Below are 25047 nucleotides of genomic sequence, written 5' to 3'. Positions count from 1 at the left end.
GCTCAAAGGTTATATTAATAAACGGTTAACGAATGTGTATTTATGAAGACGATTTGTGAGACTGGTAAACTTATGATACGTACGATGGTCTTTCGTTCTACACGGTGCATTTCAAGGTCCTGCACCCATCCGGCGGTAAACTGTACCTGGGCTTGTTGCAGTGACCTGAAGTTACTAAACTTCATGAGTGTATTCACTCACTCCAAGAACCGTATGATTATAAATATGCATATAAATATGCTAAGATGAGATAGCTGACTTCATCTAACTAGCAAATGTTTTCCAGGCTACGTTGGTGATACAGTTTTTTTTAATGTGTATGATATTTTTGTCATGCGATTTTAAAGCTGGTCCTACAACCGCATCCAAGAATAACATGCAGCGTATCTCAGAACTGTCGGTGAAAATTATTCTTGGAGCTAAGTTTAATTGAGCTGCATTTTAAAGAGGTGCAATTTCACAATTTGTGTATATTTTCTAAGTTCACTATTTTGTATGTGTTGAGAAAAACACAGATTTTAAAATTACATGGTCTAATATTTACATTTAGCATATAACTGCAACATTATTTTTTCGTTTGTTTTTTTTAAAGACTCGAAAGGACTTGAAATTCAAAGTTTCAGACTTGTGACTTGACTCGGACTTTTACACCAGTGACTTGAGACTCGACTCTGACTTGCCTGACATTACTTGAGACTTGACTTGAGACTTGAGGATAAAGACTTGAGACTTACTTGAGACTTGCAAAACAATGACTTGGTCCCACCTCTGCTCTTGTCACATCTCATCCTGGTTACTGTAATTCTCTTCTCCACAGTCTTTCTCATGAATCTCTCCATAAACTGCAGTTGGTTCAGAATTCAGCTGCCCACATTATATCCCGAACCAGAGTCACTGAACACATAACGTCTGTTCTTAAACAGCTCCATTGGCTTCCAGTTCACCTACACATTAACTTCAAGATCCTCCTTCTCACTTTCAAAGCCCTTCATAACCTTACTCCTCTATACTTATCTGATCTTGCTAATACTTACTCTCTAGCACACTCTGGTCCTCTTCAGCTTCTCTTTTGTCTGTTCCTTCTGCTGCATCTGACTGCCATGAGACTTAGAGCCTTTAGTTGCTCTGCCCCAAGATTTGAAACACACTTCTTCCAGATCTCCAAACCATAAACTGCCTCTATTTTTAAATCTCATCTCAGAACCTGTTCAGACTTGCATAGCCTTCATTGTAGCATGGCCTTTGTTACTGTGATCAGTTTTTTTTTTTTTTTAATAATTTTGCTTTGTGATTTTATTTATTTGGTTATTATAATTGTATATATGGCTTTAAATGCTGTATGTATACAAGTTTACCTTGAGATGTTTGAAAGGCACGTACACATGAAATGAATCCTAATTATTAAATTGTTAGAAAACCAAAACATTTATGATTTTAAAAAATGTAAAAAAAACATTTATTTACCATCATGCACGTCAGACCAGCCACCAACCTTACATACAAGCTTTCAGAGTCAGGCTGTGCTGCAGGTAAAGCAGTTATAAAATAGGAAGTGTTCACAGCCACACTCAAAGGCAAAAGAAAAACGCTGTCAATCATAACGAGAGATATCATTGGGCGAATGACGCGCAACAACTCTGCTTCATTTTTCACAGCTTTTCAGCATCAATGTGAAGTGGATGTACACTTGTGCAAAAATTGTTAGACAGAAAAATGTTGGACAGGAGGATATTCACCTATTGAACATTTCTGATAAAGTACAATGTCCAATGTCGACTTTAGACCATCCCAGTAAACATTTTTCAAAACAATGTGTAAAACCAATCACAGGCTTTTGTCGTCACCAGTCAGTAGACAGAGGAGTGTAGCCAGATATTTTCCTCATGAGTTGGTACAGAAAAACAATGCTAAAAGAGAGTACTGGACAAAAGTTCCAAAATATGACTCCAAATAAATTAACCCTTAACTCTGGACACTGTGGACACTATGACCACATGTAAGGCTTTGTTTAGTCTTTGCTTTCCATTTTGCTATTTGGTGCTTGCTCTGATATCTTGCTGCTTCCTGCTACTGTCCCAAAGCATGAATCATACCTTTATTTAGAGTTATCCTGAATGCAGGCATAATCAGAAGTTAAGAGTAGATACCCTTCCAATAAAGATGGCTGTATTTGTTCAAACATGCAATTACTGAGACCGAAAGTCCACATCTCTGCAGTGATAGACAATAATGTTATCCCTGCACCGCGCATGCACACTTTCTACAGTATTGGGTTTATTTTAGGCTGCCCTTTTCCCACTAAAACTCAACATTTGAACCAACTCATCATCCATCTGCCACAGAATGGGGAAAGCTATACACCTGTTTACCTATAAAGTCTTCTTTAGTTTATTTAAAAAATTTTGTCCTTCTTCCTTTTCTTGCTTTTTCTTTTCTTCTTGTCTACATACAGCATTCTTATAAGGAGAGCTGTTTAAAGTAATCAGTGCTGAAGTTTGCTATCCTCAGTGGAGATAACAGGGATCAATATTTACAGATAGCGTTCACAGCTTTCAGCAGGTCCATTGTGCCTAGCCACTAAAAAACAACCTCTGTCTCACTCTCACTCTCTCTCACACACACACACACACACACACAGACTTGGGCACGCTTACAAGCTCCGATTGGGACACCATCCAAAAAACAATCAGTCAGTGTATCTTTCTAAAGACCGGTGATATAACTTAAAGGCTACATGTAGAACATAGCCAAAAGTGAAAAAGAATACATTTTAATGTGTTACAGAAATGCATGTTAAGAGCTTTATGAGTGTTTGTGTTAAAATTCAAATGCAGCTGCTCATCGTGTGAGAACTTGGTGTTCTTTTAAGTTCTCTGCAAAGGGTCTACTTTTTTTTCATAAACAGGAAGGCAGATTCAACACAAACATATATGATATCTGAAGTGACATTAAGAAAGAAAAAGACCTTAAAAGAAAATACCCTTCACTTTTACTTAGAATGACAAGAAACACTGGTCCACTCTTTGCTGGCGTATTAGCTCGGTCCACAGCAAGTCAGCTTGGCATGTGTGTGTGTCATCAGGTGATCAACTGTCCTTCTGCAGTAATAAATGTTTTGTGTCAAACTGGACTGACTCACCTATCTTTGTCCATCTGATGCTTAAATCTTTGTTCCAAGTCTTCTCCATTGATGTGTCACAAGTCGGTGGGGGGACATAGTTTCCCTGTGCGTTTACCATCACCAATCAATTCAACAACTTCAGCTGAAAAACCGACAGAGACAAAGTGGGGGAAAGTGTTGCGAAGCAGATGCTGTTTCTGTCATTCTCTGCTTTTGTACTTATAGATTCAATTTTCCGTTTTTCTGTCACCTTGTGTTTTACATTAACAAACAGGGAGTTGGCAGGCGTGTAAGTAAAAAAGTGACATGGAAACTGCATTTCTGCAGCTATATTAAGGAGGAAGGCATTTCCAATTCAGTTTTACTTCTTCAAAATGATCAGAAACATTGGTCTGCTCTTGGCAGGTGTATTATGATGGTCCACTCATATACGTTCGGCAAAACAGAGGTAATACATTTTATCTACCCATCTGCAATATAGTAAAATTTTACATCAATTCGGACTGAGATGGGCTACGTTATGGTGATTGCCACACCTATCTTTGCCCAGCTGATGCTCAAGTCTTTGCTCTCACTCGCCATTGATCTGTCCAAAGCCATAATTCAGTTTGGGAGGGGGGGCATCGTCTCCTTGTGGGTTGACTATCACCAATCAATCCAACAGCTTTACCTGACAAACAGACGGAGACAAAGTGGGGGGAAATGTGGCAAAACAGATGCTGTTTTGTCATCCTGTGCGGCTGTTATCATGGATTCAATTTCCCATCTTTCTGTCGACTTACAGCCCTGCTCTGTCTCATTTCTTTTTTATTTTTTTATCGACAGGTGACCTGTAACTGGTTGGAGAGAGAGAGAGAGAGAGCGGGGAGAGGAAAACAAATGGAAAGGGAGCAGAGGGGAGGAGAATGAGCGAGAGAGAGCGGGACCCGAGAGATTCCTTGTTAACAATGGAAGTCTCTTGCTCTGCTGGCTTTTGATTTAAAAAGAATAAAGGGGACTTTTCCTAAAGAAGGCCAACAGGATTATTTTGACATCAGTTGAGTGTTTTGCCCCATACAAGGTATTTATGCTTCTGCCTCGGTAGGAGCGGTCATAAAAGTACTCTGAACACAAAAATAACTCCAATTCCATCCCTTCCTCTTTCTCTTTGTTGACTAGAAACTCTACTTTAAGATGGAGAAGACGTACTCACTAACAGCCCACTATGATGAGTTCCAGGAAATTAAATATGGCGGTCGCTACAGCAGTGATATCCTCAGTAATGGTATGACTCTTCATTTGGGGGGCAGCTTGGACCGTCACATGGGACGAAGTCGGGGAGGGACCTGGTCAGGTGGTCGAAACAAAGATCCAGGGAGCACCGGCAACAGTGGGGGCCTCCCTCGATGGAGCCGGAGGGAAATCTGCCTCCTCTCTGCACTGGTCTTTGCTGCAGGCATGTGTGTCATCCTGGGAAGCATGCTGGCACTCAAGTACATTTCACTGGACGTCCACCAGGACATGCAGTGCCGTCAGGACTGCCAGCGGAAACGCTCCCTCCTGCGGGCTGCTCGTTTTGTTCAGGCCAATATCGACCCAACCATCCAGCCATGCCAGGATTTCTATTCCTTCGCCTGTGGTGGTTGGCTGAGGCGCCATGGCATCCCAGAGGACAAGCTCAGCTACGGCATCATTACTGCCATAGGAGAACATAATGAGGAGAAACTACAGCGCCTTCTGCTGGAGCCAATTCGGAGGCGTGGGCCCAACTCAGCAGAGCGTAAAGTCAAGGAGTTCTATCGATCTTGCATCAACATCCAGGAGATTGACAAGCTGGGGTCTGACCCCATGATGGAGGTAATAGACAGCTGTGGAGGGTGGGACCTGGTGGGGGCTCCCCCTGGTGCTGCAGGGTGGGAAAGGGAGGGTGCACCACAGAGACCGGACTTTAATGAGCTGCTCTATAGGACGCAGGGAGAGTACAGCACTGCTGTCTTCTTCTCCCTCACCGTCAATGTGGATGACAAAAACTCCTCAAGGAATGCTATCAGGGTGAGAACTTATGAGAAAACTCAGTCCATTTGAAAATGCTTGTTGTGTGAGTTTTTAATGGTATTAAAAAAATGTGGGGTTTTTTCCAAATACAGTGCAACAATGGCACAAAAGGTCCAATGGAAGTCTAAATTAGAGCTGAACTTGCCTCTTTACAGACATATTATTATCATTAGTGCTGTCGAAACTGGCCAAAGTCATATTAAATTATTTATTTATTAAAAAAAAAACTCTCATGGAATAAAACAATTTAATATTACATTATGTACACATGAGGGCAAACTAATAGAGCCAGGGATTAAACTACTCTCTTTCTCACCAATGGTGTGTTTTAAGGTAGCTGGATCTCGGCCCACAGCAAACAGCTGTTTCTACTTTGGCGCCCAGTATGGGGTAGATAGAACAGAAATCCAGTTTTACCTGTCAGACAGAGAGCCTCCAGCAGTGCTGCTTTTTTCTTTTCTTTTCTTTGGTTAATAATATTTTTTTTAGTATAATTTATAATTTTCACTTTCAAATGTCTAATTCTTTATTCTATTTGAAGTTTTTGGAAGCCCCTATTTTGACCCAGGATTCATGCATAGGTCACATGTTTAGATTTTAGTCAGAAGACTATAAGTGTGTGGAGAGTTTTGTTTAGTTTTTTTAAAACCAAAACTTCTGGATAGGATTTTCACAAAACCCAGTAATATTAGATGTCAAACATCTGCAGTTTAATAAAAGATGAATTACTCTGTGTGAATTATTCATTAAATGTTATAAATGATTAATGTTTAGCATACAGTGTGGAGAATAGTTTGTAAATGTTACCATTTTTTCAGAGTATCAAATATTAATCAACCCTTTGAATATGTACCAGTGGGGTGCTTAGTAAAACATATGACTACATGGCAGATAAAAACTCTCCTGAGCTTTTGACTGTATGTGTGCATATGTTGGTGCAGATTGATCAGGAAGGGCTCACACTGCCTGAAAGAAGTCTCTATCTGGGCCAGGATGAAGATAGTACAAAGGTGAGCTTTCTCCCTCTATTACCACCCACCAGTATCCCTCCACTTTTCCTCCTCCATTCCTTCTCCCTTCCTCTCATTACTTCCCTGATTCTTCTTCCTTTCACTGGCCTAAATTTCATCATCATTTCATCCCACCTCCTGTTTGACCCCAACCATTGCCTGCCTTCTCGCTTCTCTCTTCTCTCCTTCCTACATCATCTTTTTCTTTTGCTTTCTTTTCCACTTCTCTTTGCCACCCTCCCTTCCTCTTTCCCCTCTTTCCCCCATCTTCTCTCCCTCAGTCCTTTCCTCCTTCTCTCCTCCTCCCATCTGCCCTATTGACTCTTCATTCGCTCTTCTTCATCCATCCACCTGTTTTCCTCTGTCACCCACTGTGGTGTTGTTGTGCTGTCCACTTTGCCACATGTCACCGCCGTCTCCGGACATTATTGACGATGTCTCAGCAGCACCTCCTGTCTATTAGCGCTGATATCACTCTGCTTCTCAGATCCTGACGGCATACAAGGGTCTGATGGAGCGCTTGCTGAGCATGCTGGGAGCTCACAACGCCACACAGAAGTCCACGGAGATTATACAGCTGGAGACCCGTCTGGCCAATGTAAGCTGATTGTGTGTGTGTGTGTGTGTGTGTGTGTGTATGTGTGTGTGTGTGCGTGTGTGTGTGTGTGTGCATGTGTGCGTGTATGTGTTTCTTTTTTCACATGAGTGTGTGCGCAGTGCTGAGTAAAATTTCCTCTCTTTCCAGATCACTGTGTCAGAATATGACGACCAAAGAAAGGACATCAGCACCATGTATAACCGCATCACCCTTAGACAGCTGCAGCGTATTGCTCCCAGCGTGAGTAGTGCACGTGCATGTACAACCAGAACACATACATATACATATATATATGTAGATATATATATATATGTAGATATATATATGTAGATATATATATGTAGATATATATGTATATATATGTAGATAGATAGATAGAGAGAGATATCTATGGCCTTCAGATTCTCTCAAGAACAGTGCATAGAGAACTTCATGGAATGTGGTTCCATAACTATGGATTAAGAAAAGGATGTCACTCAAGTTTATATGTGTATGAATGCAGACAATCGAATACTTTTCATAGGTATAGTTTAGCAGTTAGCCATTATAAAGTAGTCAAGTGGCCTCTTTTCAATTTGTTTGGTTTGGACATGGTCAGTAATTCCCCAAAACAACACTTAAATTTATTAACAATGTTTCACCATGTTTGAAACATTAGTCAGTGTTTAAAGCACTTGGTTGGAGCAATACTTTATTGCTGTACTTTTACTGTACATTCATGATGGATGCTTGATCGCATTTGACAGTTATACTTCATTTGAAAGAAACTGTTTACAGATAGAGAAGCATTTTCATCTTAGCTTCACTACCTGCACCAGAAGGCCCAGATTCCCTTTGAAATTCCACCTTGTTTGCTTGGTACTGCTCAGTCTGGAGCTTGCTGAACTGGGCGTCAGTTTGGTCAGCTTGGAAATGTTCAGTAACCACCAAAATACATTTCATTGCAATGTTGACCCTGTGCTAACTTGCATATGACAAATAAAACTGAAAACTGAAAACAGTCACCAAGCAACTTCTTTTCTTCTTTTTGCCTAAACCTAAATATTTACCATTAACCATTTACCTACAGCATATATCCAGTTACCAGTATAGGTTCTAAGAATAGGAACAAATTATTTAGATGGTTGTTTAGGTTGACTGGACTGAGTTGCTGATACAGGCCTACTTTGATTTTGAATAGCAATAGTCCCGTAGATCATACTATGTATTTATGCATAGTATAATCCATTTATCCAATTTTTTGTCTCTTAAAAGGTTAAACTGTATGATTACATACAATCTAAACCACCCTCTTGTTATTGCAGCTTCATTGGAAACGTTTGCTGGACAGAATTTTCCATGACAACTTTTCAGAAGATGAAGAGATCGTGGTGCTCGCCACCGATTACATGCAGAAAGTCTCTGAAATCATCAAGACCACTTCGAAGAGGTAAAGAAATCAGAGGCATTGGTGCAGGGTGAAGGTTGAGCGTGTGGAGCAGGTAGAGAAAGATGAAGGTGCTGAAATGTATGGAAAATCAATGAGATTAGACGCATGCATTTTAGAAGTGGTACTTTGAGAGTATGAGTAAGCGTTTTAGTTTGAGGTAGTTCTAAGTGTGTGTGTATATGTGTGTGTGTGTGTGCGTGTGTGTATCTGTGTGTGGGTTGCCTTTATTTGAGTGTTGTCACTATAGTTTGGGCTACAATGCAGTGTCACAAGGTGTATGGATTGGTTTTTGAGTGCTGCTGTGCATGTATTTGTGTACACATTAGTGTGTGTGTGTGTGTGTGTGTGTGTGTGTGTGTGTGTGTGTGTGTGGAGAGTCACTGTTGAGTGAACTTCCAGTTCTACTGCAGCTGATTATTATTGATCTACCCCCACACCTTTCTACCTCCTGCAGTCTCAGACAGACGCAGACGCACATGGATGGACACAAACACACATAAGCACACACACACACACATATATATATATATATACAGAAACACACACTCTTTCCTTTCCCTTCTTCTTCCTGACAGACTCCAGGGGAGGCCTTAGAGGGCTGCTGTACGTCAGGATGTGTGTTACAGCCACTGACAGCTCGCCAATAGTCTCTGTGCTCTACACAAATACACAACAGCTCCCAGCCCTCATGCACAGCTGAATGGCTGGATGACTGGCGGGTGGATTACTTGCTTGTCATTTATGTCTGATACAGGATGCATGTCTGTCTGTCCAGCAACATAAATGTCTGAGTAAGTGGCAACGTAACTTACTCAGACATTTTGGTAATTTAATGACTCACCACTTCATGAAGTTGCGAGGACATTCAGTGCTGCTCCTTTATTACCACTGTTCACTGTTTCAGATTTACAAACTTTGTGACATTGTATTGTGAAACCTTTGATTGATTTTGTGCAAGTCATGGGCTTCACGCTGGTGTAATATTGATCAGTCTCACACAAGATTTGTAATCAATTGAAAAGTCAGACTGTAACATGTCTACTTTATTAGAGGTCATGGAGTGACATTGAAATAGTAACAAAAGTCAGCATTTCCACAGGGGTTGTGTTGGTCACAATGTCATATTGTCATATTGTCATACTATTCATGAAGCTCACAGATCATAATGTGCAATATTGACACTATGGTGGAAATGACTGATTGCTTTTGTTTTCTCAATTACGTCCCACTCAGTGTAGGTTTATTACCCAATTAATAGATTTTCTTTGCTTGTTAATCGGAATGAGAACAATACAATTCAGCATGAGTGTTTTTCAAAGTGAAGACCAAATTTCCTACAAGCCACACTTTGAATATCTGAGTAATTCCTCTGAATAACAGAGAGCTTGATCTAGTTGACTGTCCAGCTTTACGTAGATCTGAATTTCTCTGTCACACAAAGCTTTTTAGTTCTAGTCTGTATTAAGGCTCATTTGCTAATGATTGTGTGATTTGTCATTAAAAAAAAGAAATGCTGAAATAACTGACTGTGGTACAGTTTCAACCCACCCAGCTTTGTTACCTTCAACAGAAAACTTTTGCCCCCTGGAAGAATTTATAACAGATCTTAGGATATATTACATAAAAAATTCAACACAAAGTGCAACTCTACAAACAAGTAATTAGCTATCTGACATCCTGCAGCTTGGTATAATTATTAAAGTTTGCAATTACAAATCAGAATTGGTATGTATAAGGGGAATTAACCAATGCAAATTTGTCAGAATGTTATATGATGTTATAATGCCTAAAAGAACTGCTAGTGTTAGTATAGTTACTGAATAATAGTTATTCTTCAGTGACTTCAGCTCTTTAAGTGTTTTTAAACAGCAATATATACCAATCACTCATTTTACTGTAATCTGAAAAAATCACATTTTAATATTCAGACTGTACAGAACATTCTGGACACACCCGGCTGAAGGTACAGATGAAGCGCAGATGTTTGACAGATGGCAACTGCCTACATTAAACAGACTGAAAGGAAAGCCTGAGTTTCACTGTGAGCTTTGTATCACTCAGCACTGGTGATTTTTCAGTGGGCTAAAGCAGTCAGTTAGACGAGTGATGAAACATTTCTCCCACTGAAAACGTGACATCCAGATGAACAGAATCAACTTCCTGGGATTTCCTTACTTGGATGATTGAGCACGTATCAAGACATTTTGCTTCACTTTGGCAAGGACTGCCTAAAGCTGGTACATGAGTATGAGCATACGGCATGTAAGACGGCAGACTATAGCTACCACCTGAGATCCAGTCTCAGATGCAGACAGTGTGGGATTGCTCCTAAAAGTCTACACTGAGATCATCTGTCAAGGGCCACCAAGCTAACAAAGTCCTCCAGAAGGCACAGAGTCAGCTGCTAAATGAGCAGGTGAGACTAACTAATTTCTCCATTGATCAGGTGATGTGTTCAATTGAAAGAGGAACAGATCCATCAAAGACTTATATTACTCTTCAACAGGTGCTCAAATTTACCAGGAAGGGTCATTTAGCACAGAAGGAAAAGTGTAAGACCGGGCAGGATCTAGCTGTTGGGCACCAGAAACATCAGCATAGAGTAGAGAGTTTCCTTAACAACAAGCCACAGGGGTAGTGGACAAGTGGGTGAAGAATTTGTCTGACAGCAACTCACTCAGGTAGAGAAAGACATTATTCCTAAGGGGTCGAACTTTGCTCAATTGTAGAGGCAAATATGCTAGTAGAACTGATCACAGCCACAGAATCAAATATAACAAATAACAACACTGTAGATGCAGATACGAATGTTAAAGTAGAGCGATGGCGACAACTGCAACTGTGGATGAAAGCTTTAGCCTGTCCCAGTTATACAAAGCCTCCAGTGTCCAATATCAGCATCAAGAAGGCACTCACATCACACCAAAACATGGGTGCGCCATGGGTTCCCCAGTATCACACATTGTGGTTAACAGTATATGGAAACAGTGGGGAAAAGGCTCTGTTACCCCACCGAGTGATCGGTTCAGGTATGTTGATGGCACCTGGGTAACAATCAAATCTATGGATTGGGTGTACCACAATTCAAGGTTCACATTAACTTATGAGCAAACACATCAAGTTCACCACAGAAGATATGAAAAATGACAGGACTGGCATTCTTGGACTGTGAAATTTCCATCGGTAATGGGGGACAAACTCAACCTGTAAGATAATGCATTGCATAAACATCAGTATTTACCGTTTAACTCTCACCATCCACTGGAACACAACTGTGTGTCATCAGGACACAAACACCATCCCCACAGACACAGCAGCCATATTAAAAAAGGCCCTGAATTCATGTAGCTAATCCAGCTAAACATTTATCAAAGCTGCGAAGGCACCTAAAGTATGCTCCAGGCAACCCAGAAGAGAATAAGGACAATTGCTGTCTAGGCAAAAACCACTGGTGATCCCTTATGTGTCAGGTGTACAGCTGAGACACTTTTTTTTTTTTAAAACACTGCATCTCGGTGGCTTTCAAACCCCAAAACACACTGCGCCAAAATTTGGTCCACCTCAAGGATCGAGTCCCCTGGGACAAACAGAGTTGCCTGGAGGATGGCCGTGAATTATACATCAGGGAACCCATACAACCTCTGGGAGCTACAGAAGAGCTACCACAGTGGGCTGGGACTCTGTGGTCTATTTAAACCTCCAGGCCAGTGGCCACTTGTTTAATAATGAGCATGTGCACATCCTGGAGGGGAAGGAACACTGGTTTAAATGAGGAGTCAAGGAGGCCATTTATGTGAAAATAGAATGACCATTCCTGAATCGAAGAAGATCTTACACCATGTTACATTGCTGTGATTGCAGCCATTCCCTAACTCTGTGAGAACAATACTTATGCCCATGGATGGTCGTGACAATTTACATATTAATGATCATGAAGCTGAGCTCACAGCTAATCGTATCCATTATGCAACTGCACCATTTATGAGGCTGGGGAAACCTGCAGCCAGCTGAGGCTGAGTGATGAAATGTTTAACATACCGAAAGCACTACGTCCTGATGAACAGAATCAACTTTCTGGGGTCAGTGTGCTAATGTTTTCCTGTTTTTCACAGCAAAATACAACCATCATTTAAACAAAAATGCAAGTTTGTTTTATTTTGGGGACTTCTTCAATGTAACAGCTACAGAAGAAATCTTCTGATAAGTGATTATCACAGAAGAATTTTACTCAATTCCTAAAGAGTATTTTGGGATCTCCCACTGCATCCAGACATTAGTGTTCTGACATGCACCTAGGTCGGGTGATTTCTAGACAAATACAAACACCATGATGTATTTTTTGCTAGACTGTGCTGCAAAAGCGTAGTGTAGCTTGAGGTAAGACACAGAGTAGAAAAGATGAATGATTGCTGGGCATTTTTTAAATGCTTTTACTTAAGTTATTGCTGGCTTTTAATTCCCTTTTCATCCATTTTAAAGGATTTAAATAAAGGTGATTGTTCACTTTTGTGTTATCCCTGCTTACTTTCATTAGCTTCTACGAATGACAGGATGTGTTGCTGTGATTTAGTCCAAGTGCCATCAGTGAAAGCATCTCCTCCATATCACATTTTGTCAATTCATCTGTTTTTGCTCCACTTTTTAAACAGGTTCTTTCCTATTATTTCACAAAGTCTTCTCTTTGTGAAATAATCACAAGACTGTAAGCTTTATATCTTTAAGGGATTCCTAACCCTTACCATTACCATTGCCACCATCACATCCATTAGCACCACCAATTCATGTCTCTTCGGGTTGCAGACTCCAGGTTTGATGCTCTGTCTCTTCCCTTGTTGTTTACCAATCTTCTCTTGTAGTGGTACGTCCATCTATCCCCCCGATGGCTTTAGTAACAGATTCTGCACAATGTTTCAATCATCCTCTCCTTCTGTCTTTTGTTCTCTCCACCAGTGACTATCTGACAGCCTGTGTTTTCTCTCTTTTATCACTCATGCACGCAGTCAGCTATAACAATCGGCAGATATAGGCTTTAGTGTGGAGCTGCACACCTTATACTCAATACATGCAGTATTTATCCCGGTAAACCTGCCTGCAGTTCATCCTCTGCTTGTTAAACTGACTGGTGTTTGGGAACACTGTGTGTAAAGGGACCCATTACGCTCATTTCTTACTGTAGCTTTTTTATTCTCGAACCACATTTGAGAAGCATGGTTCACAGTTCAAAAAAATACTATTTTACGTTACACTGGCTTGTATGTGGCCCGTCAGTATACCCGCTGTCTGACAAGAAGTTTTAGCTCCTCTTTTCTTTAAACTCAGCCTAATACCTAAACCTACTCAGTAACACTGATTTTAAAATGGGGGCATCGTGGTGATATAGTGGTAGCACTACTGCCTCAGTGCTAACCACTCTGGCACCTTCTCACAGCAAAAAGGTCCTGGGATCGAAACTACCTACTGGCTGATTGCTTTCTGTGTGGAGTTTGTATGTTCTCCCTGTATGGTAGATGGGATAGGCTCCAGCCATCCAACAACCCTGAACTGGATAAGAAGAAAAAGACAGAATCTGAAATGTTAACTTTTCAGTTCCATTTGTACGCGTGAAAAGAAATTTTGATATGCTGTTCTCACTTTGCCACAAAGGAGAAACAACCTTCGGATTCAAAGCAGTCTGAACTGCTTCCATTTAAAACCAAAGATTAAAACCTCTCACACATGTGGCCTAGCCCTAGATGACACGCTCACTCCAGTCCTCCACCTCACCACAAGTGCCATTTATTAGACTGCATTGAAGTCAAACTAATATTTCTAAACTGTACTAGTGAATTTTGCCCATTTTGCACACTGATGACCTTTAAAACACTGCAGTCTGTTTCTGATAGGGAAATAGATGTTAGATAAGCATAAAACCTATGAAATAAATATGTATCAATGGGAATTATTCAACTAACTTGGGTTTGTTTTTGTTTTTTAAACATTTGACTTACGAAGGTTTTCGGTTTTAAATAAAAAGCAATAGTAAGATTTCCTAAATCAATCAAACTTTATTGTAACTAGGCAGTTTAGCATTGCTCTTTCACTGAGTTTTATGCTTGATTGCAGCCAATATTTATATTTCATTTGAAAGGTAAAAGCTTCAGTCTCAGATGAAGCAACGTTTTTATCTGTCCAGTAAGTTTAGTGTACCCTATTTAAAAAAACAAATCCTTTTTTTAAATTAATTTCATTAATTTCATTTAATACAATAGCATGGAGCTGCAGATGGACTCAAATATCATAGAGCCATCCTGACGAATTGTCAAAGTTATTGTCACAGATTTTAGAACACCTATTTGAGCATTTATTGACGGGTTTTAACTAAAAGTGTAAAGAGAAGTGTGACGCAATATCCCATATATATATTTCCTTAAACGTAAATGTTTTTCTGTATTTGCGTCATGATACTGGCTTACAAAAGATTTTACTCTTTCCATTCGTAATAGTTATTTCATATATTCTTTTCTTTTCTTGGCAGATATAGCCTTCCTTGCACCAACAGTGGTAAAAATTTGAACTCTTCCGTTTCCCCCTCTCCCTCATTGTGTCAGATATTCTTCTTGTTTCTTCTCCCTCAACAAACTTGTTTCTTTCTCCCAACTCTCGTCATCTTTCTCCATCTCCTCCTCTCTCACTGTATCTGTCTATCCCACAGCTCAGTTTCAATCCATCAACACCTCTCGCTCTCTTTTCTCTCCATCTGCACGTCATCCATGGTCCTCGAATGATCCTACCTGTACCACCAAGTCTCTCACTATCTTTCTTTCTTTCTTGTCATCTTCCTCCCACCTTCAGTCCATCTCAGGTTCTGTCTCACAGGAAATTCATTATTAGGTTTTAAACAAAGGTGGATGGTGAGCTATTCGATTTCTTGAGGGATGTTGCTCATTAGCATAACTTATGAAGACTTGCTTCCACATCAAGAGGTCTTTCCAGTTTTGCACACATGCTTCAAAATAAAAATTACCGATAACATGAAGGTGAAGCTAAACTTCCAATAATTCAATTCAATTCAATTGAATTTTATTTATATAACGCCAAATCACAACAAAAGTCGCCTCAAGGCGCTTTATATTGTACAGTAGATACAGAGAAAAACCCAACAATCAGATGACCCCCTATGAGCAAGCACTTTGGCGACAGTGAGAAGGAAAAACTCCCTTTTAACAGGAAGAAACCGCCGGCAGAACCAGGCTCAGGGAGGGGCGGGGCCATCTGCTGCAACCGGTTGGGGTGATACCAGTGATGTCACAATAACCAAAGGTGCCTATTAACCAATTAATATAGGAGTCATCGTCCTTGCTAGCAGAGCTATGTAGGTTTACCTTAAATACGCATATTAGCATGTTTTGCAAAATACTATCATAAGAAAACAGCGCTGCTTGACATTGCAAACTGAATACTTCTAAATGATGGAATTTTAACATAAACTATCATACGGCTAGTTTACAGTGTTCTAGAGGAACTTTGTAATGTAATGTTATTAGCTGACCACTGCTAAGTGCTAAGTAACAGGCTAATAAAATGTCCTAATTTTATTCACCTTTCCCGCACAGTCTGTACCAGACAACATGTAATATTTTTGAGATACTTACATTAAATTTCCCATAAATTGATCCAAAAGGTACCAACTGTACTAAGGCTGTCGAGAGGCCCACTTCACTCTCCAGGAATTAACAGAAGCAAGGCCTCAGCTGTCTGGGTCAGCATGTTCCCAGTCAGAGTGACCCTAAATTAAAGCCTTAATAAAGTTGGATCAGCTGCATCATACAGAAGGGCCAGTCTATTCATTAGTGATGGGTCGGTCGCGAACGAAATGGCTCTTAGAGCCGGATCTTTGACGTGAACTAGGCGAGCCGGCTCCTTATCGCGAGCCGGGGGGGGGGTTTTTTTTTTTTTCTTTCTCTCACCCTCTCTCTCTCGCACTTTTTTTCCGCTTCACTCAGCATGCGAGCCTTGTGCTTTACGCTGGGAAGAGGGGGGAGGGGCGGTAGTTACACTCAGTAGCACAGGAACAGAGCAGGAGGGAGAAAGAGAGCCAGGGACAACAGCGTAGAAAGGTATAGTTATCATCCACAACTATTTTCAGTTGCAGATGATAAAGGATGTTCAGTTCATGCTAGAAATGTGTTTTGGAGTTTGTATGTGCTTTTTGGAGTTTGTACGTGTTTTGTCTCTAGGGGCCACCGCATATATTTATATTAGAGATGGCACGATACCACTTTTTTATGTCCGATACGATACCGATATCACAAATTTGGATATCTGCCGATACCGATATGAATCCGATATAGTGTGTTTTTTAATCAATAAAACGTTTTTTTTAATATGCATTTTGTATAAGTTTATACTCAAGTTTAAATAAATAACAACACTAAAGCTATTCTGTTATACCTGTATGTAAAAAATACACTGCACCCAAAATATTTCATAGTTCAGCAATACTGATCAATCTAATAAACTTAAACCTACTCCATCCTCCCTATTCTGGTATTTTAAAGAGTACTTAGCAGAAATATTAAGCAACCTAACTAATAGGGTTGCAAACTCCCAGCAAAAAAAAATAAGGAACCACCCTCCACCTCCTGATGCTTAATCGATGTAATCAAATTTAATTTGATGCAGGGGGAAAATGCACAGAAATAAATTATTTTTCAAGAATAATTAAATAGATTCAACATCTTTCTTCAACAGAATTGCAGACTGCACAGATGGTACCTTCCTAAAGGAAAAAGTACTATAGCTTACTAGGGTATATTAGACTTAATAGTTACTATGTACAGTAATGGACTTCTATATATCTTACATCAGATTAAAACTTTGGGTGTAAGAGTCAGATAATTATTTATTAAAAGCTCGACATTTTAAATGAGAATAAGAAAGAAAAGTATGTCTTTGTGCCCCCTTTTCCCTGTTCATGCCCTATCGGCCCCCCTGGCTAAACTTTGCTAGATCCGCCCCTGCACAGTTACCAGCCGTCAGCTACGTAGAAAAAGATCCTGGTTTAGAAAGTAATATTAAATAAATTCTAACAACAGCTTATCAAGCTTAAACGTGCTGCTGTTGTTCAGCTGCTGGTTTCCTCTTTCTGGTGAGAAGTGGGCCAAAAACAAAGAAGAGAGACGGACTCGCGACAGAAAAGCCGATCAGCTGATCATTAAGCAGTTTCATGATTGAAGTAGCAGCAAGAAGAGGCAGTCGCTCCATATATCGGTTGTTAAGCTTAACGTGGGAATGCTTTACAAACATTCAGAGATGAACTTACACAGTTGCTTTACTTCTCTCTGGGATAACTTCCTCGGAGATGAAATGCTGGTGAGGCTACAAATACACACAGCCGCTCTATCACGTGATGCATACTGCTGCAATGTGCTACGTTTATGAGCCGAGTTACGCCGTGTAGCAAGTTTTGTGAGGTGCTTTTTTGATATTTAATGGATCGGAATACATTTTTTATTTCTCGCCGATATTCGATCCAGTAATTTGGGTCAGTATCAGACCGATACCGATACGTAATATCGGATCGGTCCATCTCTAATTTATATATAAACATATATAAATAAAACCACTTTTTTCTTTACATTAGTAATTGCTTTTGTGCATGATTTTATATTATTATTATAATAATAAATTAATTAAAGCAACAAAACAACCTGAAGAGCCGGTTCGTAGCCGAAAGAGCTGGCTCTTTTTAGTGAGCCGAACCGAAAGAGCCAGTTCTCTAAAAAGAGCCGGAAATCCCATCACTACTATTCATAGAGACCAAATAAACATGCTTTTTATTGCTGTTAATTCTGTGATTTTAACATGTCAGTGGTTGGGGATTGACTTGCTTTTGGAGCCAGCCTTAAGTGGCTGCTCCAGACAGAAACTGCAGTTTTTGGCACCTCTTTGTTGGCTGCATTCTCAGGCAAGAGGGGTGCCTTTTATGTACAACACACATTTTCCACCTGCTTTCTGTGTGAAGTGCTTGATGCAAAAAAAAAAAAGAAAAAAGTATAGACTAGTTCTGGATGTGTATTCTTTCTATCAGCATGTATTGACGCTATCCTACAAAATTAAGGTTAAGGTTTGCATGAACAGGGTGATTCCCATTGCAGAATTAGTGTTTCAGTCCATCTCAGAATTCAAATAAGTACCATAATGCATAATGTGGGAAAAGAAAACAGAAATATAACCTTTTTCATCGCAGTTGTAGTAAGAAACTTCTCCCTCCAAACATGTGTTTCCTGTCAACTACCACAGAGTGAAATAGGTTAGCTCCACACAGCAGGAGTAAGAGGTCATGGCGGAGGTGCTGGGCAGTTGTCATCATCCTGTAGAGCAGATGGAGGGCAGGTTTGGTTTCTCGCAAGGCCACTAATGGATCACTTAAAAAAACAGAAACTATTTTGTTCTCTACTGGATTCTATCACTTACTAACACACAGACACACACACAAAGGAAGAGCACAGGCTGACATTCATACAAATACAAAAAAAAACCAAGCAGGATAGTTTGGATTCTTGTTAAAGTCAAGGAACTGAAAAAAATACATTGAGAGGTGAAAAGGTCACAGGCGAAGAAGGAGATGGCACAGACAGGTGCTTGAGCCGCCTGTAGGATGACAGGATGGCTGGTTAAAAATTAATGAGTCACCCTTTCTTCGTTTTAACACCCTGCTTTCTTTTTGTTCCTCGCTCTCTTCCTTCCATTTTATTCCTACTTTCTGTTTCCACCACTGCTTCTTTCCTTCATCAATTATTTTTTATCTCTGACTTTGATTCCTTTTCTTTTGCTTCATTTACTTCCAGACAGTTTCCTTTTTTATACTGTCTCCAAAGTTGTTGTTTTTTTAAGTTGCATCTGCCTGTCACTCTTTACCTTCCTTCCCAGGTGTTTCCATCTTGCATACTTCCTTTATTGCTCTTTTTCCCTTCCTCCTCTTCACCTTAGTGGTTTCAGGTTGCTACTGACAGCTCTCACTCTCTCTTTTTTTTGTCCACTGCCAGTTTTGCAAGCCCTCCATCTTTACAGGCAGCTACAGCCAAGGTCCTTCTCTTTATTCTTCTTCTCTTCCATGTTCTCACATTCAAGTCTTTCTCATCATACAAATCTACTGACAAGAGCAATCACACTTGCATGTCTCCTCATCCTTCATCCACCCTTCTCTTCTTCTTCATACTCCCTCCATTGCATGTGTGTATGTGGTCCCCACGCACAGTGGCAACTGCAGCCAATCCCATTAGCCAGATGAGCAGGCCTCCAATGAAGGGGAAAGCATAATGACAACACCAGCGTCTCTCTCTCTCTCACACACACACACACTCCTCCCTTGCGGCTCCCTCTGTCTGCTCCGTCTGTTCATCTGTCACTCTTGAGGGCGTGTGTGTGGGAATCCGGTTTTGTTTGGGATGTGCAATTCGAAGGCGAGCGGGAGAATCTGTCATTTTTTTGTGCGTTTCAGCACACAGAAGTGGGGCAGCAGCAGTGGAGGGTTTACTTCCTGCTGGGTGGGATGCCATTAAAAATGTACAGTACGCTCAGTGTAGCCGTAAAGCATTTTGCGAATAAGTGGTTTACCAAACAGTAGATTTTATGGCGCTATAGCTTTCAGCAGGCATGATTTGAGTCCTAGCTTAGCTGAAATTTATGTGCAGTTAGGCTACACTCAGGTAATTTGGGTAAGTCCCCACTAAAAGGTATAAATATATGTGATTTGTTGTCTCTGTTGTGCTTTGGTTTTGCAACCTAAAGCCTTGTGCCCGAATCCCATTATTCCACTTTAATTTTATGATTTAACAAAATAATCAAACGCAAGACGTTTCTCCTGTCAGGCCAAAATTATAGTTTACCTCTAGTGAAGCCTGGAAGAGAGGTGGCCCTCCCTCCTCCATTACCGTCAGGGTCATTACCTGCAGTAATGCGCTGATGCAGTGCAAGGGGACAGTGTCTTTTCATCTCCCTAACTAGCCCCATTAAAATCCATTCAGCTAATGAGCCTTCACTCAGTCCTCTGGTGATTAAGACTTGATCTGTGCAGCGCTCTCACTGACACTGCTTTCATTTAACTCTGTGCAGTAATGGAATCGCAGCAAAGTACACACACATGTGCCTGTCAGTATGGATGAGGGTGCCGAAAACACTCTTATCAAGTGTTACATTTTACGTGTTTGAAAGAGTTTATTAATCATGTGATGCAATGTTTATAAAGTCTGAAGTTTTTATCTCGGGGGGGAAAGTTTGCTGATTTATGCTAAACATTAAATTCAACTTTAACCTTTAAAGTTTCTAAATGTGTTATTTTATGTCCCTGTCTTAATGTGAGAAAGACAGACATGATGTCCATTTTTTATACACAGCCTATGGCTACAATACTAAAATGTTGCTTAGCGCAGTAATATCAGTATTAGTAATCTAATACTGATATTACTCATATAACCAATCTATGATTAGATTGGTTATAGAACCAACTGCTGTTACTTATGATAAAATAAAGTAATTTTTCTGATTAAAAAAAGTACTTTTACTTCAGTGCATTAAAGCAGACTTTCATTTTTAGGCACAGAGTAGGTGGTGTGGATAACAAACAACCTGCTAAGCTAACTAAGACGTTAAAATAAATGGTACTGACAGCATCTAATAGTTTCACACAACATGTAGTGAAGTAGAGGTAAAATTGGCACAACAGAAACACAAGTATAAGAAGTACAAGAACATTAAAACTTTATTTTAATAAAGTACTTGAATAAAGTACCAAGGTACATTACATGTCCTCACCTGATGGTCATGTAAGAGACAATGTAATTAACAGTACTCTAAACCAGTGGTGCCGGGTGGTGCATGTGTTATCCCATTCCTGCAACCTGAACATTCCCCTGGAAAGCAAACAGATACAACTGATATCTACACTAGCACATTAATTAAACCGTACCCTAAAAGTGTCTGTTCTTGTAAATATATGTTTTAGATTCTTTGAGAATTTAAAAAGTTTTTGTGTGATGGATGTGCCTCCCTTTGTTGTTTTTGTTTTGTTACCTACAAAACCTTTTCCAGAAGCCTCCTAAAACAAAATTATGAGCCTGTAAATGAGCAAACTTTAGATGCGAGTTTGGGTTTCAGTAACCGCACTTACTCTTAGAGATTACAGTCATTACTGTTCCTCAAAGATGCCTCGAGTAAAACAGCTCACGCATCGCTCCCACACAAACAGCAGAGACGCTGTACTTTTACTATTATCATATAGATGACTTCCACACATGTGGCTGCCCTGCTGGGCACCCTGTGCCAAACACACACATACACACACACATACACACACATACACAGATACTCAAATGCATTTAAAAAAATAAACTCACACCTGTCCATGTTCAGTAATGTGGAACAAATATTTGACAACAAAACCAGCTAATGAAACAAAGAAGCCCCACCTGTAACTCGTGCTGATTAGATGATACCACCTGAGTCTCTCCTTTTTTGTTTTTTTTACCCTCCCTCCCTCCACTTCCTGCCTTCCTCTTCCTTTTCCCGTCAATTAAATTCACTTCAGAAGTGCTTTGCTGGCAAGACCTCAGGGTGCTGTTGCCAAGGCGCTTTTGATTTAATATCTGTCACGCAAAGGGAATTTTTTTTTTATGTATAAAAATGAGGAAAACAACAACAATATGCCTCGAGGTTTGCATGGAGCTTCACAGTAGGAGGAGGGGGCATTTGTCCCCGCAGGGCAGAGTAGATGCTTGCTCCCAGTGGGGGCACGAGGACACACCAGCACTTCATCGAAGAAGACACAGCTTGAATACATAAATGAATGATCCATTTTCTTTCCTCCCGCTCGACATTTTCGTCACCCCTCTGCTGTGAGTCAGTCTGGATTGGAGGGAGTTGTTCTTTAACTGTTGGGCCCTCTTGACTCCTCACTATTCACTGCTCACTATTCTCTTCGATCACTGTCTCCCTCTTGTTTTCTCTCTGACTTTTCTGACTCTTAAATGGCTTTGAGGGCAGATGGAAAAACAGCAGTTTGGGCCAGATGGGACTAGATTACTGTTAGATATAGTGGATGTCACTTTACAAAGAGAACACAGGCGTAACTGTGCTAGAAAGCAATGCTATTTAGGTTTTGAAAGTAACACAGCCTTGTTCTTAGAAGTAAAAATCATTATTCAAAAGGAATATGAATACACTCTGGTATAGTTCAGGATTTTCACTGCTACCCGTTAACTAGCAGTTTTTAGTTAAAATTAGCTAATGTTAGGTAATTTGCTTAAAACTGACACAAGGGAGTATTTGACTTTTCTCTTTTTATGCTTTTGTTTTAGTATTTACCAGTATCCTATAAAATACAGTTCAGCTTGTTTGTGTTTGTCATTAAAAGTGTGTCATAGCAACAGGACTGAATTTGGTGGTAGTTATGTGACTGTAATGCTCTTTGGTATTTAAATGTTGTTTTAATAATGTCTCATTAGATCAGAATCAGAATCGTGTTTATTGGCCAAGTATATGTGCAGACACATACAGGGAATTTGGTTCCGGTAGATGGCGGCTCTCAAGCACAGCAATATAAACCACACACACACACACACACACACACACACACGTGTCTATATACACACATTACACATGCATACACAAAGCTGTGTAAACCAACTATAAATAACTAATCTAAACTTGTATACATAAAATACAGAAATGAATGAGGTAGAATGAATACTACAGAATGTACATAAGGTGCAGCTGCAGTCTGGCAGTGGGAGCAGTGTGACAGGTCAACTGTTAAGAAGGGAGATGGCAAGGGGAAAGAAACTGTTCCTGTGTCGGGTGGTCCTGGTCTGCAGGCTTCTGTACCGTCTGCCAGAGGGCAGCAGATCAAAAAGTCTGTGTCCAGGGTGTGAGGGGTCTGTGATGATTTTCCCTGCCCGTTTCCTGGTTCTTGAGAGGTACAGATCCTGGATGGAGGGCAGGGGGGCGCCGATGATCCTTTCTGCTGCCCGTACAGTCCGCTGCAGTCTGCTCCTGTCCTGTTTAGTGGCTGCTCCATACCAGACTGTGATGGAGGAGCACAGGACAGACTCAATGACTGCAGTGTAGAACTGGATCAGCAGCTCCTGTGGAAGACTGTACTTCCCCAGTTGTCTCAGGAAGTACATCCTCTGCTGGGTCTTTTTGAGGATGGAGTTGATGTTGGTCTCCCACTTCAGGTCCTGGGAGATGGTTATACCCATGAACTTGAAGGTCTTCACAGTTGACACAGGGCTGTCTGATATGGTGAGGGGGAGCAGAGTTGAGGGATGTCTCCTGAAGTCCACTGTCATCTCTACAGTTTTAAGAGTGTTCAGCTCCAGATTGTGCTGACTGCACCAGAGTACCAGCCGCTCAACTTCCTGCCGGTATGCAGACTCATCACCATCCTGAATGAGGCCAATGACAGTGGTGTCATCTGCAAACTTTAGGAGTTTAACAGCCGAGTTCTTGGAGGTGCAGTCGTTAGTGTAGAGGGAGAACAGTAGTGGTGAGAGGACACATCCTTGAGGGGCACCAATACTGAGGGACCGAGTTTCAGAGGTGATCTCCCCCAGCCTCACTTGCTGCTCTCTGTCTGTCAGGAAGCTGGTGATCCACTGACAGGTAGCTGGTGACACGCTGAGCTGGGAGAGTTTGGAGGAGAGAAGTTCAGGCACAATGGTGTTAAAAGCCGAACTAAAGTCCACAAACAGGACCCTGGCATACGTTCCCGGGCGGTCAAGGTGTTGCAGGATGTAATGCAGCCGATGGATGGACACCATACTAGTGATTCGCACTTCCTGCTTGTAATGTCAGCTCCACAAACCATCAGTCTGTTATACTGACACTAAAAACATGTTACAACTTTGCTGACGGTATGATTCTGTCATTTTTGAGATTTAAAATCTCATCCTTGGCAACAACTTCTAATTACCAGGGGCCACTTGAAGTATTTTATCCTTTTCCTGTAATGTTAAACACAATCACATGACGCTGGAGTCTTATTTATAGAAGTCTGCACTGTTTTCCTTGAGGTCATTTTATATCTAATCTAAGTAAGGTTCTCTGCTAGAAACGTATGTCTCAAAAACATTTTTGCAAAGTATATTTTTTCCTTAAACTACATAATGTAACTAGCTACTTCTTGTGCCCTCTGTCTTAGGGTTCTTCATAACTACATGCTGTGGCGTATTGTGGCAGCACTGAGTGAACATCTGTCCACGGCCTTCCGCAGCACCATCCATGAGTTTTCCCGAGAGATTGACGGCACTGAGCAGCAGCTGGAACTAGGCAGGCTCTGCCTCACCCAGACAAACAAACACTTCGGCATGGCCCTGGGAGCCCTGTTCGTCCAGCAACACTTCTCCTCAGAGAGCCGGGCTAAGGTCTGGAATCTGGGTGGACTGGTGGTAGGGGGCGCTGTAGTGGTAAAGATGGTAAAGTAGTAAAGAGGCTGTTTTCAAAGGAAATCAGCCTCAGACTTGAATCCACTTTTTTAACATTAGAAACTCGACAGATATTACATCAGTTTGAATGTATTAGCAGTTTAGGCTCTTAACAGAGACCCAGCCTTGCTGAACTACGTTTATAAGTTTATTAATTCATACACCCAAAACTGTAATGTTTTAACCAAACTTGGGGTCATTATTTTTCAAGAAAAGAAGTCATAAAATAATCTGGGTGACTCACAAGTGATTGTGAAAAATTACAAAGTTTAATTTTTGCATTCTACTAGAGCCACTGTGCATGATCTTATACAGGGTCAAGGTGCAGCACCTCAGTTCATACACTGTCTGAAATAAACTTCCCAACCCCGTGAACCACGGTCACCCCACTG

At 40.7% G+C, this 25047-nt stretch overlaps 1 protein-coding gene across 4 annotated transcripts in view; it reads left to right on the top strand.

Annotated features, from left to right (window-relative positions):
- The window catches only part of ecel1 (endothelin converting enzyme-like 1), a 55921-nt gene that overhangs the window by 5746 nt on the left and 25128 nt on the right, over window positions 1-25047 (top strand). For 2 of the 4 annotated variants that reach the window (XM_085244957.1, XM_085244954.1), the window contains exons 2-8: window positions 3947-4181; window positions 4280-5152; window positions 6097-6165; window positions 6653-6763; window positions 6911-7003; window positions 8068-8192; window positions 24373-24595. In XM_085244957.1, the coding sequence (XP_085101083.1) occupies window positions 4295-5152; window positions 6097-6165; window positions 6653-6763; window positions 6911-7003; window positions 8068-8192; window positions 24373-24595 (1479 nt within the window). In that variant the 5' untranslated portion in view covers window positions 3947-4181; window positions 4280-4294. The remainder of the gene's footprint in view (window positions 1-3946; window positions 4182-4279; window positions 5153-6096; window positions 6166-6652; window positions 6764-6910; window positions 7004-8067; window positions 8193-24372; window positions 24596-25047) is intronic. The other 2 variants (XM_085244955.1, XM_085244956.1) reach the window with 2 other exon arrangements.

This window comes from Mchenga conophoros, linkage group LG14, assembly GCF_057382185.1.
Source record: "Mchenga conophoros isolate Kocher_MC1m ecotype Shallow Benthic linkage group LG14, M_conophoros_male_GT1.1, whole genome shotgun sequence".
Lineage (NCBI taxonomy): Eukaryota > Metazoa > Chordata > Actinopteri > Cichliformes > Cichlidae > Mchenga > Mchenga conophoros.
The sequence above is the reverse complement of the archived record's forward strand: the minus strand, read 5'-3'. Positions and strand labels throughout refer to the sequence as shown.